The following is a 22,950-nucleotide window of genomic DNA, read 5'->3' as shown; positions in this document are numbered from 1 at the left end:
TTGAAGTTATCAAGCAGGGATGATTGGGGTATGGAAAAATGGTTCCCCTTCTTACCTTCCATAGCTTCCTGTCCAGGAGCTTTTTCCTTGGCCTTCTCAATGTAAACATTTGAAATTACTTTATCTAGCATTACTATTAGTCTGATTCATCTCACAAAGAAAGGGTTCATAAATGAATTTGAAGCAGGATTAAAAGGCTGCTTTCAGTTCCTCACAGACAGACAGACAGACCTGTAGCCAATGCTGTTCAGTAAGTTTAATTTACCATTTTTCCAGGTGGTTCACAGAACCAGTACACGCATGGAAATATTAGATATTGCAACATTAAAATTCCTAATACTGACTAGGATTCTGGTTCAGCAGATACATCCACACTGTTTCCTCAGACAGAGGAGAGTGAAGTGACTTTTTATGGACAGTGATCAGCAGTAATAAGGCCAATTCAGAACTTTGGGAATTCCCAGAAGTTGTTTCCTTCCTGTTCTGTATCACTGGGGAAAAGGGAAGGCATTGTTTTCATTACAATTCAAGCAGAATGGTTCTTAATTTTTCTTACTAAGGCAGACGCTCTACCTGGCAAATATGAAAAGGAATTATTAGAAGAGATCTATCCACTAGCCTGATTTTGTATATCTACTACTAAAACAAAGGGTTTTCCAAATCAGGTTCCCTCAGCCTACACATAAGATGCTTTAGTGGTTTCTGCAAGGAGAAGATTCAAGACTCCATTTAAGTCTTGATCAAAATTCAATAAATTAAACCAAATCAACTTATACTGTGAATGTATAAAATCAGGGACCTCTGTTCCAACTACACTTTTGAGCATTTCATAGGGCTGATGGGTCACAATTGACTACCACTGTCAGTGGTGCCCGGTAAGGCTCATAGTTAGGGCTGCAATGATTTCTAAGTAATTTGGAAAGAACACATTTATATATTTTCTACTTAGCAAACAGTGTCACAGTGAAGAGACTTTATGGAAGAGTTTGGCTCCTGAGCTTCCAAAATTAAAGGGCTTATTCTATGTCCCTTTTCAAAATCTGAAGGTCTTACAGGGCTTCAGCTGATGCTGGAGTGTTAGTTGCTTCCCACAATCCACATGGTGGAAGAAAGGGAAATTATTCAGTATATGACAGTGCTACTACCCAAACCTGATTAATGGGATCAATCCTTGATTACTAATTGGAGAACAGAAGAGGTAACTAGATGCCATGTTTAAGTTTTCTGAAAGTATGATGCCAATATCCAGACAGCTCTCAGCAAACAGTGTCAGTATATTAACTGAAAAGTGACCAAGGCCTTTGTCTTTGGGGCTGTGACAACTGGGTAACATGGCACAGCTTTTACATTTCTTTATAAATGCAATGAATCCCTGCATCATTTAACATTTCAAGTTACCTTCTTTCAAATTCACAGCATACTCAGCCCTAGTTTTATCCAGTTTAAATAGATTACCTATAAGCACCTATAGGAGTGTCTAGCACCTGCATTCAAATTCCATACACAAGGACCACTCTTTATAGAGCTATGAAAAAAGCAAGGCATACAGTGAGATCCATGACAATTCTAGGGTCAAAGTGTAAGTCAGGAAAAGTTAGTCATATCATGCAAAGAATATACTCCTCTATTTGCCATAGGTCAGAATAATTGAACCCTAGCAAAGGCTGAGTTGCTAAAGCATTCTGGTGTCCAGTTCAAACTCTCCAGACATGGAAGCAGCAGAAACTACAACATTTACACAGTATCTCACTGAGTCTGGAGAAGGTCCCATGACTTAGTCTCTGTGTGCAGCAATGTAAACATGAAGTCTGCGTGACAAATTCAGATGATACAACTTTAAGTGCTTCATATTCCAATCGGACATGAGATGTAAAGACATGTCGAAGGACAGCAAAGCTGCAGTTTGGACAAAGACAGAGCTGCTGAGGATTGTCTGCATTTGTCTTGTTCACAGCTCCTTCACCGTTTCATGTACAAGAGGGCAGGGTGCTCAAAGGCAGAGCCCTCCAAGGCCAAGGAACCAGAGAAGAAGTGGGCAGAGAGACACTGTAACTCTCCCCGCCAATCACTTTCAGCAGCACACACACCGGGAAGGGGATTACCGATTTTTCACAGTTTTTTCTTAATTAAGAAAAAGTCTTCTTTCCTCCCTTAATATAGAGCAGTGGAGAAGCTATGGAAGACAGTGATTAGATGGTATCATCCTAGTAAAGCTAGAGGGAGATGACCTGTACTACCTTCCCCAAGGGAAAGTTTCAAGACACAATGGCTGAAGCTGCCTGGTAGAAGGAAGCTGAAAAGCTCTCAAGGTCTCTGAATGCCACTTTGCCCTGCCTTTTACAATTGTTCACAAAGCTTCAACAAACCTTAAGAGTTGGCAGGACAGTATTAAGGTGATAGCCTTAGTCATAATTTGGCACTTTTATTTATCCAACTGTGACCCACTGTTAATTTTTGCCAGATGACATCTATCATAAACTTTTCCCCATTTTCTTTGTAGGAGAAGAAAAAAACAATTAGCTATGAGATATTTATTCCATGTAAGTGAGTATGAGGTTTAACAACCTCATTTTCAAATTTGTGTGGTTTTTTCAATTCCCTTAAAAAAATAAGAAATGCTCACTTGGTAGACCAAAAATCCATTCCACTTGGTCTGTTTCAAAATTCCTACAAACGATTATTTGTGGGAGGACATGGTTGCCCATTGTGATGTATACCCTCAAAGCTCTAACGTCCCCTGACAGCTAATTAGGAGGCTATCATATATGAATTTATCTTAAGACTTCTCATAAGCAATGTACTTATACTCTCTGCTTGTATCAGGCAGGACATATTCCACCAATCCATAGTAACTTCAGAGAAATTTGGTGTGGAACCTTGCCAAACTTTTTTAAAGTATAATTTAGCCACTCAAAGAACAAGGCAAGCAGTTTCCTGTTTAAAGAAAAGACTTAACTTTTCTCTAATGAGTTATGGATATAAAACTCTTAAATTATTCTATCCAGTATCTATTTTACCAGCTTGCCTGGTTACAGTTACTGATACACTTCCTGGGTTTGCACATTATGGAGGCAGCCTGCTTAGAAGAGGAAAGGCAAGTTCTTCTGTGGGAGAAAGGCAATACATGGGCAAAAGGATTTATTTCACCCAGAAAAAAGTTACAATTATAAAGGAAGCAAGGCTTACCCATGTTGGATATTTATACTAATGGTTAAAGACACTACTAGCTTCCACCCTGGTAAATACTAAGAGAACAGTCACACTCTCATCTACAGGGGAAATAGATAAGAAGAGTGGGAGAAGGGAAGAACTGATGAGGTTTGGGGCTGGAATTGTAAAAAGGATCCAAGATCCTCAGAAGGCCAAGAGTACCAGGGCTCAAAACCAAGAATATTACTCATCTGGATCCCACGTCTACCAGATCAGACCTTCAACTCAGCTCTAGGTTTACCATTTTTGTTGTTTTGAGTTTTAAATAAACTGTTATAGAAGGAAGAGACAATATTGGCATTGCACCCTTGTTTACTACTATTACATTACCACAATGAGTTTGGTTCCTTCTTATATCAAACAAACCTTCCTGAAAAATCTGATGGCAGTATATGCAAAGATGAAATATGCTCAGTTCCTTTTTCCAAGAATGGTAGGGTGCAGTCCCTTTCTCTCACCATGCCTACGGTGTTACATCTGGATCCTCTTGGGCTGCATCCATCCCTCTGCATCTATCACTGTGCTGTCCTACTCCTGTGGAGCTATAACTTCCTCAGTTGGGGCTCAAGGCCAGGTTGGTTCAGTTTTGCTACAGGAAGCTCTGGGACATGTGATCTTTGGTGGTTCTTTCTGAGGATACTGGAAGGGGCAATGTCTTCTCCCTTATATAAACTCATGTTAAGGAGGGAGCAAATACTTTTGCAAAGACACCAGGAGGTGAAATGGTCCTACACACTTAAAGTCTCCAGCCCATCAAGCAAGTGGAGCTTTAGACAGATTGTAAATGGCACTGGAACAGTGAGAACCACACACAAAGCTTCCCACACCCCTGGGGATAGATGTAGCTGCCCTGTCTTTGGCTAGAACAGCTGGCAGGAATGAATCATGCTCCAAAAAAAGGCAGATTCAGGAATTCCTACTCTCCCTCCAGTGTAATCCAACAGATGTGTTCAACATGAGATGGAGCTTTTTTCCTTCTGTGATGCTGCTGCTGGTGTTATTTCCCATGGGCAGAGGCAGCTGGTGTTACTGCTGTCAAAGCTGGAATAGAGGATTATACTTTCTGATTTCTTGTAGAAGCTTCTCCTTGTCTTTGTTGGCACAGGCTAATGCTTGCTTCATGGTTAAAAGTTCCTTCTGGAGGGTGGACAGCTCCTTTACCTGAGTAACAAGAAATCAAAGGTTAGGGTATAATAGAAAAAAGATTCAATTTGTAGTCATTGGGTCTGGATTCAAATTCTGGCTCTTCCATTTACTAACAACAGGCAAGTCATTTAACTTCTCTGGCCTTCAGTTTCCTCATCAGTAAAAGAAGGATATGGACTAGATGACCACTAAGGTCCTTTCCAACTTTAAATTTATGATCTTATGAATATTGTACTACTATGCCGATTCTCTTCAACATCGCCATACTGCATCCCAGGGAAATATTTAATTAGGATTTATATACCAAGATCTAAACCTCACAAAGACGACATATTTAGTACATCTGGGACAACAACTGGAATGTGTAATGAGCAGCCATTGATTTGAATGAATATGACTCCATGCTACTTAGCTGTATTTGGAGCTAATGCTACCAGATGGGAAGAGTTCAAACTACCAAGCTGCAACAAAGCAACACTTCCCAGCCCTCAGAGGGCTTCACTACCTAGATTACAGATACTTGTGAGTTTGTGGAGGCCACATCCTACTTAAGCAGGTCTTTCTTTACCTGCTGTCCAAAGAGCATCCCAGTAGGTAATCCAACCACCTCTTCCTCTGAATGTTGCTTTTTCTCATGCTGAGGTCCTTCTGATGATGGCTTGTCCTGGGCAGCAGCTGAATAAAAAAGCAATGGCATAGTGTCAAACTATGGCCTCTAAGAAAGTGGATTCCAGAGTTCTTACAAGGAAAAAAAGGGAAGAAGGGAGGACATGCCCAAAAAGGAAGCAAGATCTACTTACCTACTATGTGGAAGACACCATCATCATCCCGCTTCACCACAATATGCTCCAAGGCCAGAGTGACAGGGACAGGTCCTGGGGATGTGGGGTAAATTGGGGGGCTATCATCCTATAGAAGAGGAGAAACAACCTCCTGATGTCCCCAGCCAGGTCCTGGCAGGCTAGGTAATACTGCCTTGACTCTCTGGAGCATCTTCTTCCAATGAAGCTTGAGCTTTCACATCTATTAATTTCTGAGAACATTCTCATCATGTACAAGGGGCAAGAATGATTTCCTCCTATTTTACAGGAAGAACTAAGGACATAATAAATTATTGATAGCTAGAATGAGAATTAAAGTTTTTTGATTCTGAGGAAGGAGATTTGGTGAACACTGAATATTAACTTCCACTATCAGATAAATTTCTCAGTCATTCAGTAAACATGTACTAAGCCCTTACTCTGTGCAAATCACAGTATCACTGAGGAAAACAAGAAGTTTAAGTCATGGTTCCTACCCTCATGAAGCTTATAGTCTAGTTGGGATATAAGACACCAATAGGGATACATGACAAGTATACTTACTAAACAATACAGTGTTATGTGACACCTGAGGGAGGGAGTGGAAATCACTATAATGCCTGGCTAAGGATGTCTAGGTTGAATCATCTAGGTACACTATCAACAAAGGCTCCAGAGTCAAGGAAAATGAAAAGGTTTTCCTCACCTTCAAGGTGATGCTCATGTTCAACAGTTCAATTTGCATAGGGATAACCACAGGAATCTCCTCATCTTCCAAGAAGGGACCCAGGCCATTGAGCACTGAAGTTAACAATTCCAGACTGCCACCATGGACCAAGAGGTGAAGGAAACCATTCTTTGAAGCCAGGGGAGAGTGAACAGCAGCAGAGGGTCCCACCTCGAATCGGAGACTCACAGCTGGCTTGGTGTGGCTAGTCTTCAGAGCTGGGGATTCTGGCAGGGAACACGGAAAGCAAATCACTCTGATGACCCTGTTAAGACCTATCCTCAGGACAAGAGCGAGTAACTTGGGAGCACAGGACCCTCTGCTCAATGAAATCTCTTCCCTTCTCAGGACTCTGGTTTCCTTGTCAATATAAGCATATCTAGAGAGAACCCAGCATATCCTCACTTATCCTACATTTGTAAGTTTACCTCTTTTTTTCAAGGACAATGATTATTTAAGGATAGATCCTAGATGAAGTGGGAAGCCCATTAAAAATTAAGATCTGCTTCTACCACAGAAAGATGCCATCACTTTCCAGCTAAAAAGAGGTTTTCATGAGATTCTTCCTCCCATGGAGGTGTCCCAGAGAGAATGAGAAGGCTCAGCACTGAGTATGATGCCATGGGGAACACACTTGCTGGAAGGAGAGAGAACAACATATCGCTGTGCACATACAATGAGAGAATAATTTGGCTTTCGTATTCATTAGCTCATTTGATATAATCACCCAAAAGGTAGCCAGGGTAGGTTCTGTTATCCCAGTTTTGTAGGCAAGAAACATGAATATCAAAGAACTGAACTGCGGTCAGATCTAGAACCTACTCAAATGCCCTTTGTACTAACCTATCTGAGAGGGAAACTGGGCTAATGATCCACCAGACAAATTCTACCAAGTTTCTTAGGGTAGGAGTCCCCCTTACCTGGGCACTGCTCATGCAGGAACTGCCAAAGTCTCAAAATGCCTGGCTGCTGGAGGGTTAGTTCCTCTGACTGCAGGGCCATAGCAAAGTCTTGATCTTGTGCTTCAATACCAAGAGCCACCTGGTTTACCTTTAGGACCACAACTGATACCTGTAAAGAAAAGATCATCAAAGCCTGAGACAGCAACCAATGCTAATGGCCTGTTCCCTAACCCTGCAGAAGAAATGAAGGACAACTGACCGGCTGAAGTATAGGGTCTCTCTTGCTAGGTGAAACTGAGCTGTTCACCTCCGGAGATATTAGGCCGTCATCATTTACTCTGGGGCTCTCTTGATTACCACTGTCATCCAGTGCTGGTGGGAGATGTTCTGGGGGTATTAATTCCAATCCAGATTCTGTAAGAAAAAGGAAGTATTTGGGAAGTGCCCCAGAAATCAAAGGACATAACCCAAAACCTACATGAGTTGCTAAATAACCGAATGACTAGTGCCCTCTTTCCATAAATCCCAGATTTTCTTTTAATAACAAGAGCAAAATACTAACCAACATGTTTATAATGGTGTAAAGATAAAGTCTGAGGTATAATTTCAATCTTATTCTACTACTAAGTTAAAAATCTGCCAGTTTTTAAGTTAAGAAAATTTATATGTTTTATGAAGTTTTAACTCGTAAATCCTGCTGTCCTGAATTCATGTAGGATGATTTGCCAGAGATGAATATGCGCACTGATGATGACATGGAATCCTGAAGGCTTAACCTCTGCTGTAACTTACCAGATTCCAAAAGCATTACAAAGCTGTCACTTCCATCACTGTCCACTGAAAGCCTATCTTCAGGGCCACCACCATCCTGGGAGATACCATCAAGTGATTGCTGGGACACTGTCCTCTTTATTGAGAAATAACGAAGCTTGGCAGCTCCTCCACTTGCTGAGGTTCCTCCCTCTTCCACCTTGGCTATGGGCTCCCTGTTTTCAAAAAAAATAACATATACAGAGCTAGACGTTACATTTATTCCTCCCAAAGCCATCTGCAGTGACACGCACTGGACTTCATTTATCACCCTATCAAAATTTTCTTCAATAACTGCCAACTTGAATTCACCTAGTCTAGTTCAAAACTTATGTATTTTTCTCACTCTGTCCCTAAAACTATTTTCTCTTATCACCTCTTATACTGTTAGCTGCTCTAAGAAATGAGAATATATATCCCCCTCTTCTTTCATTAGAGAAGTAGTGAGGGACTGTGGGTAAATAATGGTACATAGGTTGTCAGCTGGGCTGTGTTGGTTTTATTAAACTCTTTTTATTTGTTAAAAAGAAACTCAAAGGATGGGGGAATGGAGGGTGTTAAGGCCATGGGGGAGGGAGAGAAGATAGCCATAAATGACTGTGATATTTTAAGAAATCTATCACTAATACACTGTTGGTGAAATTGTGAACTAATCCAACCATTTTGGAGAGCAATTGGGAATTATACCCAAAGAGTTAAAAAAACTGTGCTTATCCTTTGACCCAGCAATACCACTATTAGATCTGTTTCCCAAGGAGATAGGGGAAAAAGGAAAAGAACTTATATGTTCTAAAATATTTATAGCATCTCTCTTTGTGGTGGCAAAAAATCAGAAAGTGAGGGGATGCCCATCAACTGGGGCATGGCTGAATAAGATGTGTTATATGATTGTGATGGAATACTACTTGTGCTGTAAGAAATGACAAGCAGGTTGACTTTAGAAAAAATGCAAAGCTTTGCATGAAGTAGTGCCGAATGAAATGAGCAGAACCAAGAGAGCATCGTATATGGTAACAGCAATATTGTCTGAAGAGTAACTGTGAATGATGAAACTATTCTGAGTGATGCAATCATTGAAATCAACCATGAAGGACTTATGAAGGAAAATGTTATCCACCTCCACAGAAAGAACTGATAAGTGGCATGTACTATATGGTTCCACACATACATCTCTATCAAATGTTGGCCTTTTCTAAGGAAGATTCGGAAGGGAAGGAGACAATTTGGAACTCAAAACGTAACAAAAAAATTTAATATAATTGGGAAATTTAAAAAATATATATAAGCTTTTGGGACTGCACTCCTAAACATTAATCTGAAATGCTTATAGAAGTTATTCTATCAAGTGACAGTATTTATAGAAAAAATTGAAATCTGTGACCTTTGCACCACTGAGTAACAGCAGAGGCAATAATCATTTATTTAAAAGTATCTGCTGAGTAAAATTTACAATCTCCAATTAAGTTTAGGATTTTCAATTTAACAAATATTTACTGAAGAACTAAAGGTAATATGTAATCAGCATTATGAGAGACACAAAGTGCTACCAGATTTCAAAGGAGGGAAGAGACCACTTGTTTCCTAAAGGATCAATGAAAAGGGTGACTTCTGAGCTGGGCCTTGAAGGATATGTAGGATTTAAACAAGTGGAATGGAGAGGAAATCAGTATTCTATGAAGAGGAAATGCCTTGAGCAAAGGCAAGAAGGTAGAAAAGCAAAGGGTGCATTTAAAGATTGCTGAATATTTTAGTTCAGTTAAGACATACGGTAGATGTAGAAGAGTAGTAGAAAAGGCTAGAAAGATAAGCAGAATTCATTCTTTTTAGAGTTGGAATCAACTTCAGAGGTCACTTCCTCTAATTCCCTTATTTCATCAATGAAGAATCTGTTCAGGGATGGTAACTGATTCATCCAAGTTTACCTGGACAGATGATGGCAGAGCCCAGGGCTCTTGTCACTCACTGTGCCATCTTGTGTCAGGCAAGCCTAAAGAAGATCTGGTGCAAGATAATGTACCTGAAAGCACTTTCTCTGAAAACTGTAACATGCTAAATACATAGAAGATATTAGAATGATGCCAGACTAAGGCGCACCAAGGGCTAGAAAGGAAGGTTCAGAGGGAAGCACAGGCAACCAGGACAGCTTTGGAAATAATCTGCTAAATTACTACAGACTTTAAAAATCTGTACAGAACTGATGTACATGATAGAGATTCATGGTTTCATTACAATCCTTTTCTATTCTCCTTTGTATATGAAATAACATATCATTGGTGTTTGCTCAGTTCAAAACAAAAAAAATTATTTTTATGAGACTGTACTGTATGAAATGATATGAAGCACAGGCGACCTTTGTGCTGCTTTGTGGAAAATACTTGTGCTCTATCTGCTTTACAGAACTGAATGTGACCCTAATGATAAACTCGCCAAATGGAATATACATCTTGCAGTCTGCCCATTACTACTGATTAACAACATGAGTAGTCTAAAAATTAACCCCTTACCCTGTACTATGCTGCAAACATGACCTATCTGTTACTTCACATTTTAAAGGTGCACACAAAGGCAGTTCTGAAGCCTAAGATGTAGAGGAAAGGGAGGGGGTATGTGGGCTCATATAGGAAGCAGTCAAAGATACTTACTTGGCTGGAGGAAGGAATAACATTTTGTGCATAGTAGAGGTCATCCGATCCCTGCCTAGGCTAAAGGCATCTTTGGTCAATGACATGGCTTCCTTGGTGAGGTCCATGGTGGCATGAAGGGCCTCCTTGGTTGCATCCTTGGTCAAATGTATAGCACTGGCCAACTCTTCCTCAATGTTCTTCACAGGGTTCACCTCGCTCTGATCACTCAGAACTGTGTCCCTACTCACCACCTGTTGCAGTGTACCAGATGGGTTAGATATCTGGGTTTTGCTCAGTTTGTTACTCTGTAGGGATTCCATGGATTTATGGATCTCCTCTTCATGGGCTTTGTCTCCCAGCTGTGAAGAAGGTTCCGGGTGTAGCAGTACTCCATTACTATGGGAGAGATCTGTTCTGTCCTGTAAAGTGCCCAAATTTTCAATACTACTGTCTTCCAGGACCTTTGTTGGACTTAATGGACCCCTATCTGAGGAAGCATCAGACTTCAGCTCCCTTTCCTCTGAAGGAGAGAGCTCTGAATCTATGAGGCTAGTGGTCTCTGAGCCTGCAGAACCAGCCTCTCCAGTTGGAGTGGCTGGGTGCATGAGTAAGGCTATCTCAGCGCTAGGGAACAGGATACCTATGCAAACCGTCTGGCGTGGCAAGGGAGATCCAGTCATAGCTTGGGTGTCCTGAGCCAACTGCTCCTGAAAACTCTGAAGTACCTCCTGCAACCGGAGCAGAGCCAAGTACTGGTAGTGGTTCAGCCTCACTTGAACGTGGGAAGAAGAGTGTACTAACACATGGATATCTGCTGTAGCCTCCATTTCCATTGTGGGCCCTTTGCTGTCCACACCTCGATTCCCTTCTCTCAGAGCATTAATAACCTCAGGAAGTCCAGAAAGACTCTTCAGATCACACTCTGTCTTTGACCTCTGATGAGACCCAGACTCTGGGGCAAGGAACATGGGCTGGACAGGACTGCCAAAACTAGCTGATGGCTTCATCTTTCCCTCCCTGACCAACAGCAGTTTCTGTGCCTGGGCTTGCTGCCAACAGATAGGCAGACAAACCCATATGGATAAGGGGAAAGGAGCCACAAAGTTCAATGTATGTCCTTTGAAGTTTTCTGTCCCTTCAAAGTCAACGGATATTTGGGTGAAGTAGATTGACCAGAGGTCTTGGGAGGCCCGATCCCTCTGAGGAAGGAGAGGACTGAACTGAGGGATACGGGAGTCCATTTGGAAGGCATGATGCAGGAAAAGCATATGGAGGAGGCTGAATCCACCTGGGGCTTTGGGAAAATGAGAATAGTTGGAATGAAAGAACTCAGTAGCAGCAAAGCTACGAAAGATGTTCTGGAGATCTGTACAACTACAATGCAGGGCATGGCGTGTATTAGTGGCGGTCATGGCAGAAGTGGAGATAACAAGGGCCTGGGGACGATGCAAGGAAGCCAAGTCTTTTTTCTCCAGAGGGAGGCTCAACTGCAGGAAGAGAGTGAGATATATTTCACAATGGTTATCTATGCCCGCAGCAATCCTAAAATATCAAGATATTGATATTTGCTATCAAGATATCAAGATATCCAAAATATTGATGCTATCAGGAGGCTTTGCTTATTCACCTGTTTCCCAGGATTATAAACAATAGACTACTAGAATTAGAATTAAAAGAGACCTTAGAGATCATCTAGTCCAACCCCCTTCACTTGTTAAATGAAGAAACTTGGGCCCAGAAGGGTCTATTTTGTTCAAGATCATTCAAGTAATAAATGGCAGAACCTAGATTTGAATTCAGGTCTTCTGACTCCAAATCTAGTGCTCTTCTCCAATATGCTACATTGCCTGCCTCTTTCACTAGGTGAGCAGGCCAGAATGAATCCAGGATCTGTGGTCAAGGGGAGCAATAGCTGAGAATAAGGGACTGAAATTTTACTTTTCTTTCTACCTTCAATTGGAAGGTGTCTATCAGGACATCCACATGTTCATCCTGCTGGCTTGAATCCTCAAGTTTGTAGATGGCCTTGAACTGTTCCAGGCTGCGATATAAATCCAGCAAGAAGAGGTTCCCCCAGAGTAAACTGATGGGATCTAGGGTGAAGGTTAGGCCATTCAGCTGCACGTAGAGATTGGGACAGGGAACTGGAAAGCAAGGAAGAAACAACTTTCAACAACACAGATGTAGTTAGATATGGTTCATTAAAGACAACATCCAATTTGGAATTAGAAGAAGCATGGCTACCCAGGTCAAGATTACAAATTTGGAGCCCAAGATACAGAAATCAGCCTTAACTCAGGCTGCAGTCAGAAAACAAGATAATGTGTACAAAGGATAAATCTCTAACAGATATGAAAAGACAGAATATAACACACTGACAGAATTGGAGTACAACACAAAGAAATAAAAGGAGACAGGGACCAAGTCTGCTCTTAGAAGATGAACCCTCATCTTCAGGTTGAACTGCTTACCTGGGAGTTCCTGATTATCCGGGAAGTAATACTCTGTAAATTCAATATGAATGGCAGAGACCTGAGTGGGAAGATTGTAGAGTTTTCGGTTGCATGAAAGGAGGGTGGATGGCTTCTTCCTTGGCTGCCCAGCTGTAGAAACCTAAGCCATCAGGAGCTAATATTACCATTGACAGCAAAATTCAAAAGAAAATTCAGCTTGGTTTGGGAAACAAAGTGAATATCTCAGTCACTCTTGCCTGTGAAAGATAAGAGTCTGCCATAGAGAGTAACTTTTATATAAATACTCTCATAGAAATTATATGTAAACCACTTTTCATTGTTTCAATTCTATTTCAGTTTAATCAAATCCAATACAAATACTGAGTGTTTACCAATAATAGTCTAATCAGTCAATTCTTTGTCTCAGCAAATGCGTAGCAGCAGGGCATACAGGGTTCCCTAAACACATTTCTAAAACTGGGTAAGCTTTTGCAGTAAGAGTCAGAAAGATGCCCAACTTCCTAAAGGGCAGGCAAACCATTAAATTCCTAAAGCTTTCTTCACACTACCCTCTTCTTCCCCTGTGCCCATAAGCAAATATGACATCTGTTTAGCAGCAACACCATGGACTCTCTCTCACTCCTTACTTGATAGACATCCAGGTCATCCACACGCACCACCAAACAGCTGGAGCGCAATCGGTTCCAGGCAGGAGGCCAAAGTGGAGTAGGGGCAGCCTGGCGGCTGTGTAATGAACTCTTCTCTAGGGGGGTCTTCTGGGGACTGGAGAAAGATCCTACAAAATAACAACAGGAAATCTGAGGACACATTGGAGGAGAGTAAGAGTTATATAAGTTTAACCAAAGTGACAAATGCCCCAAGAAGTTAAAATCCTGAAAAGACGTTCATGCTGGGTGTGGAAGAGAAAATCTCCACCAAAACAACAAAGAAATCATTCCACCAAAGACCAAGCAATTAACCTGATGGAAAGTGATGGTAATCTTCTTTTTACTATTATAGCTCTCTCTGAAGAAGGGATGAAGCTTTAGTGATCCATCTATTGACATTAAGTTGGAGGCAACTTTCCAGAAGTACTGCAAGTACTGCGAGTCAGGCAACTTATTTCTCTTATCTCCTCTAGCTATGTAAAGGCAAACAGACAGACTAAAGCAATTATCTTCACACCCACCTGACTTCTTGTGGAAAGACAAGTCTGTCCCCAGATGTAAGGAAGATTTCAAATCTGACTCCTCATTCCATTTTTCTATCTTGCTTTGAAATTCTGCTACCAGCTTCTGAGCCCACTGGCCTCGGGTTTCCATGGCCTCACAGTGCCTTACCCAGTGCCTACAATTCTCTCCTGTAAAATAGACAGGCAAGAAGCTTTCAGCAAAATATCCAGGTCAAGGAATCTTTATTTCCTTTTACTCCCAAGCTACTGAGACAGACCCAGTACAAAAATCTGTTCTCCAACACCCCCAGCCATCCCCACTTCTTGGAGCAATGAATTACTAGCCAATAAGTGCTCAAGTTGTTTTATTGTGCCATATGTAGTTCTTTCCCTGCTATCCTACTCCCAAACCAAGGGAAAAACCTATCACTTCCCTTCCATCCTCTACAACCAACCACTGTTTCAGCCAGTAGCATCATCAATTTTCTGTGCACAAAATCTTAAAGTTATCTTTGACTCTCTTTTCCTTCATCTCTCATATCCTATCAGTTTACAAGTCCTATTGTTTCAGTTTGCAATATCCCTTGAATCTGTCTTCTCTTCCTATTGTCCCCTCTGCCCTTATATTTCTTCCCATCTCCTCTATGCTTCATGCCATTGTCAATTAGGTAAAGTTACATAAACTCAGTTATGTGAAGATCTGGTCACATCATTCTGCCACACAGAATCTTTTAGTGATCTCCTATTGCCTCCTAAATAAAACAACCATTTTCTCATTACTACTTACCTTTCCTTAAGTCAAAGTAGCTTTCTTGCTTTTACAACTTAACTCATGTTGTTTGCTATACCTAATATGTTCTTTTTCCCTTATCAGTTGAATTCCTACCCATTTAAAAAATTTTATTGATTTTTTTTTGTTTTTAACACCACAGTCACATTCAAATAAACCCCTCCCCACAACAGAATCCTTCCTTAGAAGGGAGAAATGAAAGAAAACCAGTTAAGAAAACACAACCAAGAAAGTGACTATATCTAACAACAATAAATCATGCAACACTTTTTATCAGTAGTTTACCGCTTTTCTAAGAAAAGGATCATTGATTAAGAGGTAGAAGAGACTTTAGAGATCTCTTAGTCCAACTACCTCAACTTAAAGATAAGGCAAGTGAAATCCTAAGAGATTAAGTGATTTGCCCAAAGTCATATTGGTGAATGGCAGTAGCCATAGCGATTGTCTAGAAAATTCTTGTCAGCACAGTCTTTGGCACCATAAACTAGTCCAGCATGTGACTGCATTTGACAACATAACATTAAATTCTGCCCGTAGTTCCTGCTTCTCTGCCAAATAATTTCCTGGAACAGATATGATTGTATTGGTGGAAATTATACTAAAAAAGATGCATTATCAGCTGCCTTTCTGCTATACTCTGAGGACCCCTGGACCTTTTAAAAAATAATTTAGTTTTCAACATTCACTTCCATAAGATTTTGAATTTTAAATTTTCTCCCCCTCCCTTTTCCTCTCCCTTTCCCAAGAGGGTGTGCAATCCTATACAGGCTTTACTTAAACATTCATATTAAACATTTTCACATTAGTTATGATGTAAAGAATTAGAACTAATGGGAGGAACCACAAGAAAGAAGAAACAAAACAAAACAACAAAAGGAGAACAAATAGTCTGCTTCCATCTGCATTCAGACTCCAAAGTTCTTTTTCTGGATGTGGACAGCATTTTTCATCTTGAGTCTTTTGGAGTTGTCTTAGATCCTTGCACTGCTGAGAAGAGCTAAGTCTGTCAAAGTCAGTCATTGTACAATGTGGCTGTTACTGTGTACAATGTTCTCCTGGTTTTGCTCCCCTCACTCAGCATCAGTTCACATAAGTCTATCCAGGTTTTCCTGAAATCTGCCTGCTCATCATTTCTTACAGTACAATAGCATGCCACTACATTCATATACCACAACTTGTTCAGCCATTCCCCATTGATGGACATCCCCTCAATTTCCAATTCTTTGTCATAACAAAAAGAACTGCTATAAATATTTTTGTATATGTGGGTCCTGTTTTTATGACCTCTTTGGGATACAGACCCAGAAGTGCTATTGCTGGGTCAAAGGACAGGCACAGATTTATAGCCCTTTGCACATAGTTCCAATTGCTCTCAAGAATGGCTAGATCAGTTCACAGCTCCACCAACAATGCATTAGTGTTTCAATTTTCCAACATCTTCTCCAACATTTATCATCTTCCTGTTCTGTCATGTTAGCCAATCTGATAGGTGTGATATGGTATCTCAGAGTTGTTTTGATTTACATCTCTCTAATCAATAGCGATTTAGAGCATTTTTCCATATGACTATAGATAGCTTAAATTTCTTCATCTAAAAACCTGCTCATATCCTTTGATCATTTTTTAATTGGGGAATGATTTATATTCTTACAAATTCGACTCAGTTCTCTATGTAGTTTAGAAATGAGACCTTTATCAGAGACACTGATTGTAAAAATTGTTTCCAAGCTTTCTGCTTCCTTTCTAATCTTGGCTGCATTGGCTGTGTGCAAAAACTTTTCAATTTAATGTAGTCAAAATCATCCATTTTGAATTTCATAATGTTCTCTATCTCTAGTTGGGTCATAAATTCTTCCTTTCTCTGTAGATCTGACAGATAAACTATTCCATGCTCTCCTAGTTTGCTAATACTATCAGCCTTTATATCTAAATCATGTACCCATTTTGACTTTATCTTAGTACAGGGTGTAATATGTTGGTCTATGCCTAGTTTCTGTCATACTATATTCCAGTTTTCCCAGCAGTTTTTGTTAAATATGAGTTCTTATCCTAGAAGGTGGAGTCTTTAGGTTTATCAAATTGATCATTATAGTCACTGACTATTATGTCTTGCTTCCCTAACCTATTCCACTGATCCACCACTTTATTTCTTAGCCAGTATCAAGCAGTTTGGATGATTTCTGCATTATTATACAATTTAAAATCTGGTACAGTTAGGCTACCTTCCCCTGTATCTCTTTTCATTAAGTCCCTTGATATCCTGGACCTTATGTTCTTCAAGATGAATTTTGTTATTGTTTTTTCTACCTCTATAAGTTTTTGGTAGCGTGATTAGTGTGGCACTGTGTAAGTAAATTAATTTAGGTAAAATTGTCATTTGTATTATATTAGCTCAGCCTACCCATGAGCAACTGATATTTTTTCAGTTATTTAGATCTGACTTTATTTGTGTGAAAAGTGTTTTGTAATTGTGCTCATATAGTTCCTGGATTTGTTTTGGCAAGTAGACTCCCAAATATTTTATAATGTCTGTAGTAACTTTAAATGGAATTTCTTTCTATATCTTGCTATTGGGCTTTGTTAGTAATATATAGAAATGGTAATGATTTCTGTGGGTTTATTTAATAGCCTGCAACTATGCTAAATTTACTTATTACTTTAAGTAATTTTTTTACTTGATTCTCTAGGATTCTCTAAGTATACCATCATATCATCTGCAAAGGGTGATAGCTTTATTTCTTCTTTGCCTATTCTAACTCCTTCAATTTCTTTTTCTTCTTTTATTGTTAAAGGTAACATTTTTAAAATGGTACTGAATAAAAGTGGTAATAATAGACATCCTTGTCTATTATATGATCTTACTAGAAATGCTTGTAGCTTATCCCCATTGCATATAATGCTTGCTAATGGTTTTAGAGATGCTACCTATCATTTTAAAGAAGACTACATTCATTTCTATGCTAAGTGTTTTTAATAGGAATTATATTAATAGGAATAAAACACTTTCAAAAGTATTTTAATAGGAAAGTTTTTAATTCGGTGATGTATTCTATCAAATGCTTTTTCTGCATCTACTGAGATAATCATATGATTTCTGTTAGTTTTGTTGCTGATACGGTCAATTATGCTGATAGTTTTCCTGCTATTGAACCAGCCGTGTATTCCTGATATAAATCTTACCTGGTCATAATATATAATCTTTGAGAAAAGTTTCTGTATTCTCTTTGCTAATGTTTTATTTAAATATTCACTAGGGAAATTGGTCTATAATTTTCTTTCTCTGTTTTGACTTTTCCTGGTTTAGGTATCAGCACCATATTTGTTTCATAAAAAGAATTTGGTAGAACGCCTTCACCTTTTTTCCCAAATAGTTTATATAGTATTGGAATTAATTGTTCTTTAAATGTTTGATAGAACTCATTTGTAAATCCACCTAGCACTGGAGATTTTTTCTTAGGGAATTCATTAATGGCTTGTTCAGTTTCTTTTTCTGAAATGGGGTATTTTATTTCCTCCTCCATTAAAACCAGCTCTTAGTTTTATTTCAATAGTTTTCTTAATTTTAATTTTATTAATATCTCCTTTGGTTTTCAGAATTTCTCATTTGGTATTTAATTGGGGATTTTAAATTTGTTCATTTTCTAGCTTTTTTAGTTGCATGCCCAATTCACTGATCTTTTCTTTCTCTATTTTATTCATGTAAGCATTTAGAGATATAAAACTTCTACTAAGAAATGCTTCTTCTCTTGGATGAAGTTACTGATTGTCTTTATGATTTGTTGTTTGACCCACTCATTCTTTAGGATTAGATTATTTAGTTTACAATTAATTTTTGGTCCATCTTTCCATGACCCTTTATTACATGTAATTCTTATTGCATCATGCTCTGAAAAGGATCCATTTAATAATTTTGCCTTTCTGCACTGGATTATGAGGTTTTCATGCCCTAATACATGGACCCTTGGACCTTTTCATCTGCCTTGCAACTCAACCCTCTTATATATATACTGTGGTCCTCTTTTAGAATGTGAACTTCCTAAGAGCACAACTGTCTCTGTAGAATCTCTTCTGACTAGCACAAGTAGGTTTTCTGGAGGGCGCTGGGATTCCCTCTATCAAGGGTTCTTAACCTTTTTTGTGTCATGAGCCTTGATGAAGTCTATGAACTCAGAATTTTAAATGGATAAAATAAAATACATGGAATATTTCCTAGAGAAACAAGAGTCAGAAGGACCTTTGTTTTTTCTACCTGTATCTCCAGCATTTAGCTCAGTGCTTGGGCATGTAGTAAATGCTGAATGTTATTTTCTTCCCATTCATTTATTCGTTCATTCAAACAAGATTTTAAAATAGGTCCTCTGACTCCAAAATCAACATTTTTTCTACGGTACCAAGTAGTAGAGAAATTTGTTTTATCATCAATAAGGTCCTTTCAAGCTCTAGATCTATGATCTTCTATAAACTCCTGGAACCAAGATTGGTCATTGTATTTAATATAATTTCTGATGTCTTTCGGTATTGTTTTCATTTACATTATTATAATCATTATGCATATTGTGTTGGTTTTGCTTTTTTCCCCACTCTGTATCAGTTCTCCCCAGGTTTCTCTGAATTCTTCACATTCATCATTTCTTATGAGGCAACAATATTTCCTTACATTCACATACCACAATTTGTTAAACCATTCTCCAATTTAAGGATTCCCAGTTTTCCATTTTCTTATGCTACAGAAGTGCTGTTATGCATGAACACATTATAAACACATATGCAAATGTGCATGCATATATAACACACAGATAAGTATATATGCCTTTGGTTTTTTAGTTTTATCTTTATTGATGACTTTTGTTTTCACAGCTTAGTTATTTTTAGATATACCTACCATATCTCCCCCTCCACAGAAATGAATTCTCCTTTGTAACAAAGAAAAGCACTTAAACAAACAAACAAAAAAGATACCAACAATTTCTACTCTACTGTCATAGTTCCCACTTCTCTGCCAAAAGAAGGGAAGTATTTTTAATGAACTATTCCCAAGAACCACTATTCATCTTTCAATTACTCCAAATTCAATGTAATTTCACTCATCTTTTCTAATTGCCATTGCTGACTTATTAGGTATATATACTGTTCTTCTGGTTCAGTTTATTCACTCTGTATCAGTACATAAACATTTTTCCAGGTTTCTATGAATTCTTTGTTATCTGTCACAGTAACATTCCATTATAATCACGTCTTAAGTTTGTTTAGTCATTCCCCAATCAATGAACAACTACTTGGTTTCCAGTTCTTTATTATCAAAAAAAGTATAATATAAAAAGGGGAGGAAGTGTCAAAACTATCCCACTCTCCAATTTAATCTGATTTCTCCTTAGCTGGATGAGATCACATTTCAATCAATCAATCGCTTGAGTCTAACTGCAAAAAGGGGAATAACTGCTCAAGTGTTGAACAGACTGAGGACTCCCCAGAGATCTTTTCATAAATTATCAAGCTAGAGAAATGGAATTATTCCACAGAGTGAAGCAAGGATGGTGTTCTAACACACTTTTGTGTTTTAGGCGCCAGTATTGCAGGATGTTTACATAAGTTATAGCAGCTACAAGTATTTGATCTATCTGAAACCCTTCTTTGTCACTGACCTCTATGGAATATACACATCTGGTAGTAAGATAGAAGCAGCAGGCTCATACGGCATGAAGAGTTTAGTAACTGTGATTGTATAATTCCAAACTGTTTTCCAGAATGGTAGACCAATTCACACATACAAGAGTGTGTTATCTTACTTGACTTCGTATCCTTTTTTAGACAATGAACCAGTTCCAGATTTAATTATCTTTCCCATTTTGATGGGTATGAGATAAAACTTCAGCACTGTTTTAATTTACATTTTTCATAGGTAATTGGTTACATTTCTTTTTTTTTGAACACTTTATATCCTTTAACCACTTATCTAAAAGGAATGTCTCTTAGTCATATAGCTCTTTGCATAAAGTAAGTACCAAATAAATGCTTTTTCATTCATCCTATTTGTATAAACTTCCTATGTAGCTTGGATATCTGACTTTTATTAGACATATTTGGTATAAAGATTTTGTTACCACTCAACAGTTTTTCTTACTAAATGTGCAAAAGCTTTACAATTTTATATTATTTAAATTGTCTACTTTGTCTTTTGTGATTCCTTCTTTTTTGTGTTTGCTTATGAAATCTCCCCTTAAAACCTGAGTTGCAAGGCTGGGTGACTTGAAGGATGGTGGTTACCTCAATAGTAATGAGAAAAGTTAGGAAAAAAGGATGGTAAAGGAGGAAAGATAATGAATTCAGTTTTGGACACGTATTCAAGTATTTCTTGAACTACACCCTACAAATTTTGATATGTTGTCTCACTGCGATGATTTCTAAAAATTAACTATTTTTCTATGACTTGTTTTCTGTCTCATTCTTGAGGTTAACTTTAATCAGTCTCCACTGAGGTTTAAGTTTTCTGTTCATGTTTCATTTATCAATTGTAATTTTTATTGCATTATGGTCTGTAAAAACTGGTTGTTGTTTTCTTTAACGATTATGCCCCGCTAAATTTATGACTTAGAATGTGATCAATTTTTTGTAAATATGTTGCATAATGCAGAAAACATACATAAACACATAAAGATTCCTTTTCAATAATCACTAAGGCCGATCATAGCTAAATTTTGTAACATTCTCTTCAGATTTTTATTTTTTATCTTTCTGTTAGATTTTTCTCAGGTCTGAAAGAGGTAAATGGAATTCCCCTAACATTGTTTTACTCTCTAGGTCTTTTTGTAATTCAGTTGGTTTTACTTTTTAGTACTCAGATGCCATGTAATTTAATGCATGAATAGTTAACACCAATATTGTGTCATAATATATGGTACCTTTAAGCATAATGTCATTTCTCTGCTTGTCTCTCTTATTCATATCTATTTTATCTTGTTTGAGATGACTGCCATACTTTTTTGGATTCAGATTGGATATAATAAATTCCACTCTAATCACTCATATTAACTATGAATATTAATATTTTAAGTTTGCTTCTTATATGCAGAAATTGTTGAATTTTGCTTTCAAATATTTTCTGCGCCCTCCTCTATTTTATGAGTGAGTTTATCCCATTTATATGAAGGTTTGATTAAGTCTGCTTTTCTTTCCATGAGATCTTGTTTTAATATTTCTTCTCACAATTCTTTCTTTAGAAAAAAGAAAAAAGACAAATCAACACTAGTTATTCATAGATTATACTGCTAAGAACAATCTGAACCCAGTTTTTTCCTTTCCCTTTTCTTCCAGCCTAGAAATAAATCACTATGCCTTGCCCCCTTTAAAAAATGTAATTTTATTTTGCTTGAGGCAACTACCTCCTCAATCCCACTTCTCCATTAAGATAACTGACCCTCTGCTTTCTACCACTATGAAACTTTTAAGCCTTTCTTTACCCAGTCTGAATAAGAGTATGATTCATTTTGAGATTCTCACTTCCTTACCTCTATGGCTGAAAAATTTTTATCTATGGAATCTCAGTTATAAGAAATAGTAACTCCTTCCCTATTCTCCCACAAGGTGTTTAGCTGTTTAATATTTTTGGCAAGCTCCTGAGCACAAAGCTTCTCTGTTTACTCTCTAGCCATTACAAAGGGTAGGGCAGAATTGCAAAGATCTCTTTTCTCCCTTCCAAAATATACACACTGGTTCATTACAACCCTTTCAAGTTGTTCAAATTTGTATTTCTTTCTTAATATTTTGTCCAAGGTGTTTCTTTTTCAAAGATTTTTCCCAGACTTGGTTTTCTTAACAAGAATGCTTAAAAGTTGTCAAGTCTATTTCCTCCTCAATCATTATGCTCAACTTCACGAAATAAGTTATGCTTGGGTGTAATTTATTTCATTTTGCTATTGAGTATAATGCTTGCCTCTTTCAGACTTTCTTTTCTTGTTACTAATATTAATAAATTATATATAATTACTTTATATATTTATTAAATATCTACACATTTATCTTTCCTTGTTATTATATAGTTATGTTATATATTAATATTTAATTTATTAATAATAAATTATTAATTAATAATATCTTGATGTCATGGTTCTCTTTGCGAACGAAGGACAGACACAACAATATTAATGATATCCCCATTTTATAGATGAGAAAACTAAGATACAGATGATAAAATGATTTGCTTAGGGTCACACAGCTAGTAAATGTGTGAGACTAAATTTGAACTTAGGTCCTCCTGACTGAAGCCTAGTGCTCTCTCCACTATTCCATCTAGTTGCCTATAATGAGGAACCATGCTGAC

The 22,950-nt window shown here is 38.1% G+C and overlaps 1 protein-coding gene across 1 annotated transcript in view; it reads right to left on the bottom strand.

Moving 5' to 3' along the window:
• Positions 1 to 241: 241 nt before the first annotated feature.
• BLTP3A (bridge-like lipid transfer protein family member 3A) overlaps positions 242 to 22,950 on the bottom strand; it is a 76,145-nt gene continuing 53,436 nt past the window's right edge. The window contains exons 10-21 of the mRNA XM_072641815.1: positions 13,862 to 14,032; positions 13,320 to 13,468; positions 12,691 to 12,832; positions 12,170 to 12,363; positions 10,238 to 11,706; positions 7,578 to 7,771; positions 7,045 to 7,199; positions 6,804 to 6,954; positions 5,863 to 6,110; positions 5,157 to 5,265; positions 4,925 to 5,031; positions 242 to 4,371 (exon numbers count right to left, since the gene is read on the bottom strand). Of these exons, the coding sequence (XP_072497916.1) occupies positions 4,246 to 4,371; positions 4,925 to 5,031; positions 5,157 to 5,265; positions 5,863 to 6,110; positions 6,804 to 6,954; positions 7,045 to 7,199; positions 7,578 to 7,771; positions 10,238 to 11,706; positions 12,170 to 12,363; positions 12,691 to 12,832; positions 13,320 to 13,468; positions 13,862 to 14,032 (3,215 nt within the window). The 3' untranslated portion in view covers positions 242 to 4,245. The remainder of the gene's footprint in view (positions 4,372 to 4,924; positions 5,032 to 5,156; positions 5,266 to 5,862; positions 6,111 to 6,803; positions 6,955 to 7,044; positions 7,200 to 7,577; positions 7,772 to 10,237; positions 11,707 to 12,169; positions 12,364 to 12,690; positions 12,833 to 13,319; positions 13,469 to 13,861; positions 14,033 to 22,950) is intronic.

Source organism: Notamacropus eugenii, chromosome 2 (assembly GCF_028372415.1).
Source record: "Notamacropus eugenii isolate mMacEug1 chromosome 2, mMacEug1.pri_v2, whole genome shotgun sequence".
Lineage (NCBI taxonomy): Eukaryota > Metazoa > Chordata > Mammalia > Diprotodontia > Macropodidae > Notamacropus > Notamacropus eugenii.
Note: the sequence above shows the minus strand (reverse complement) of the source record. Positions and strands in the feature narration are given on the sequence as shown.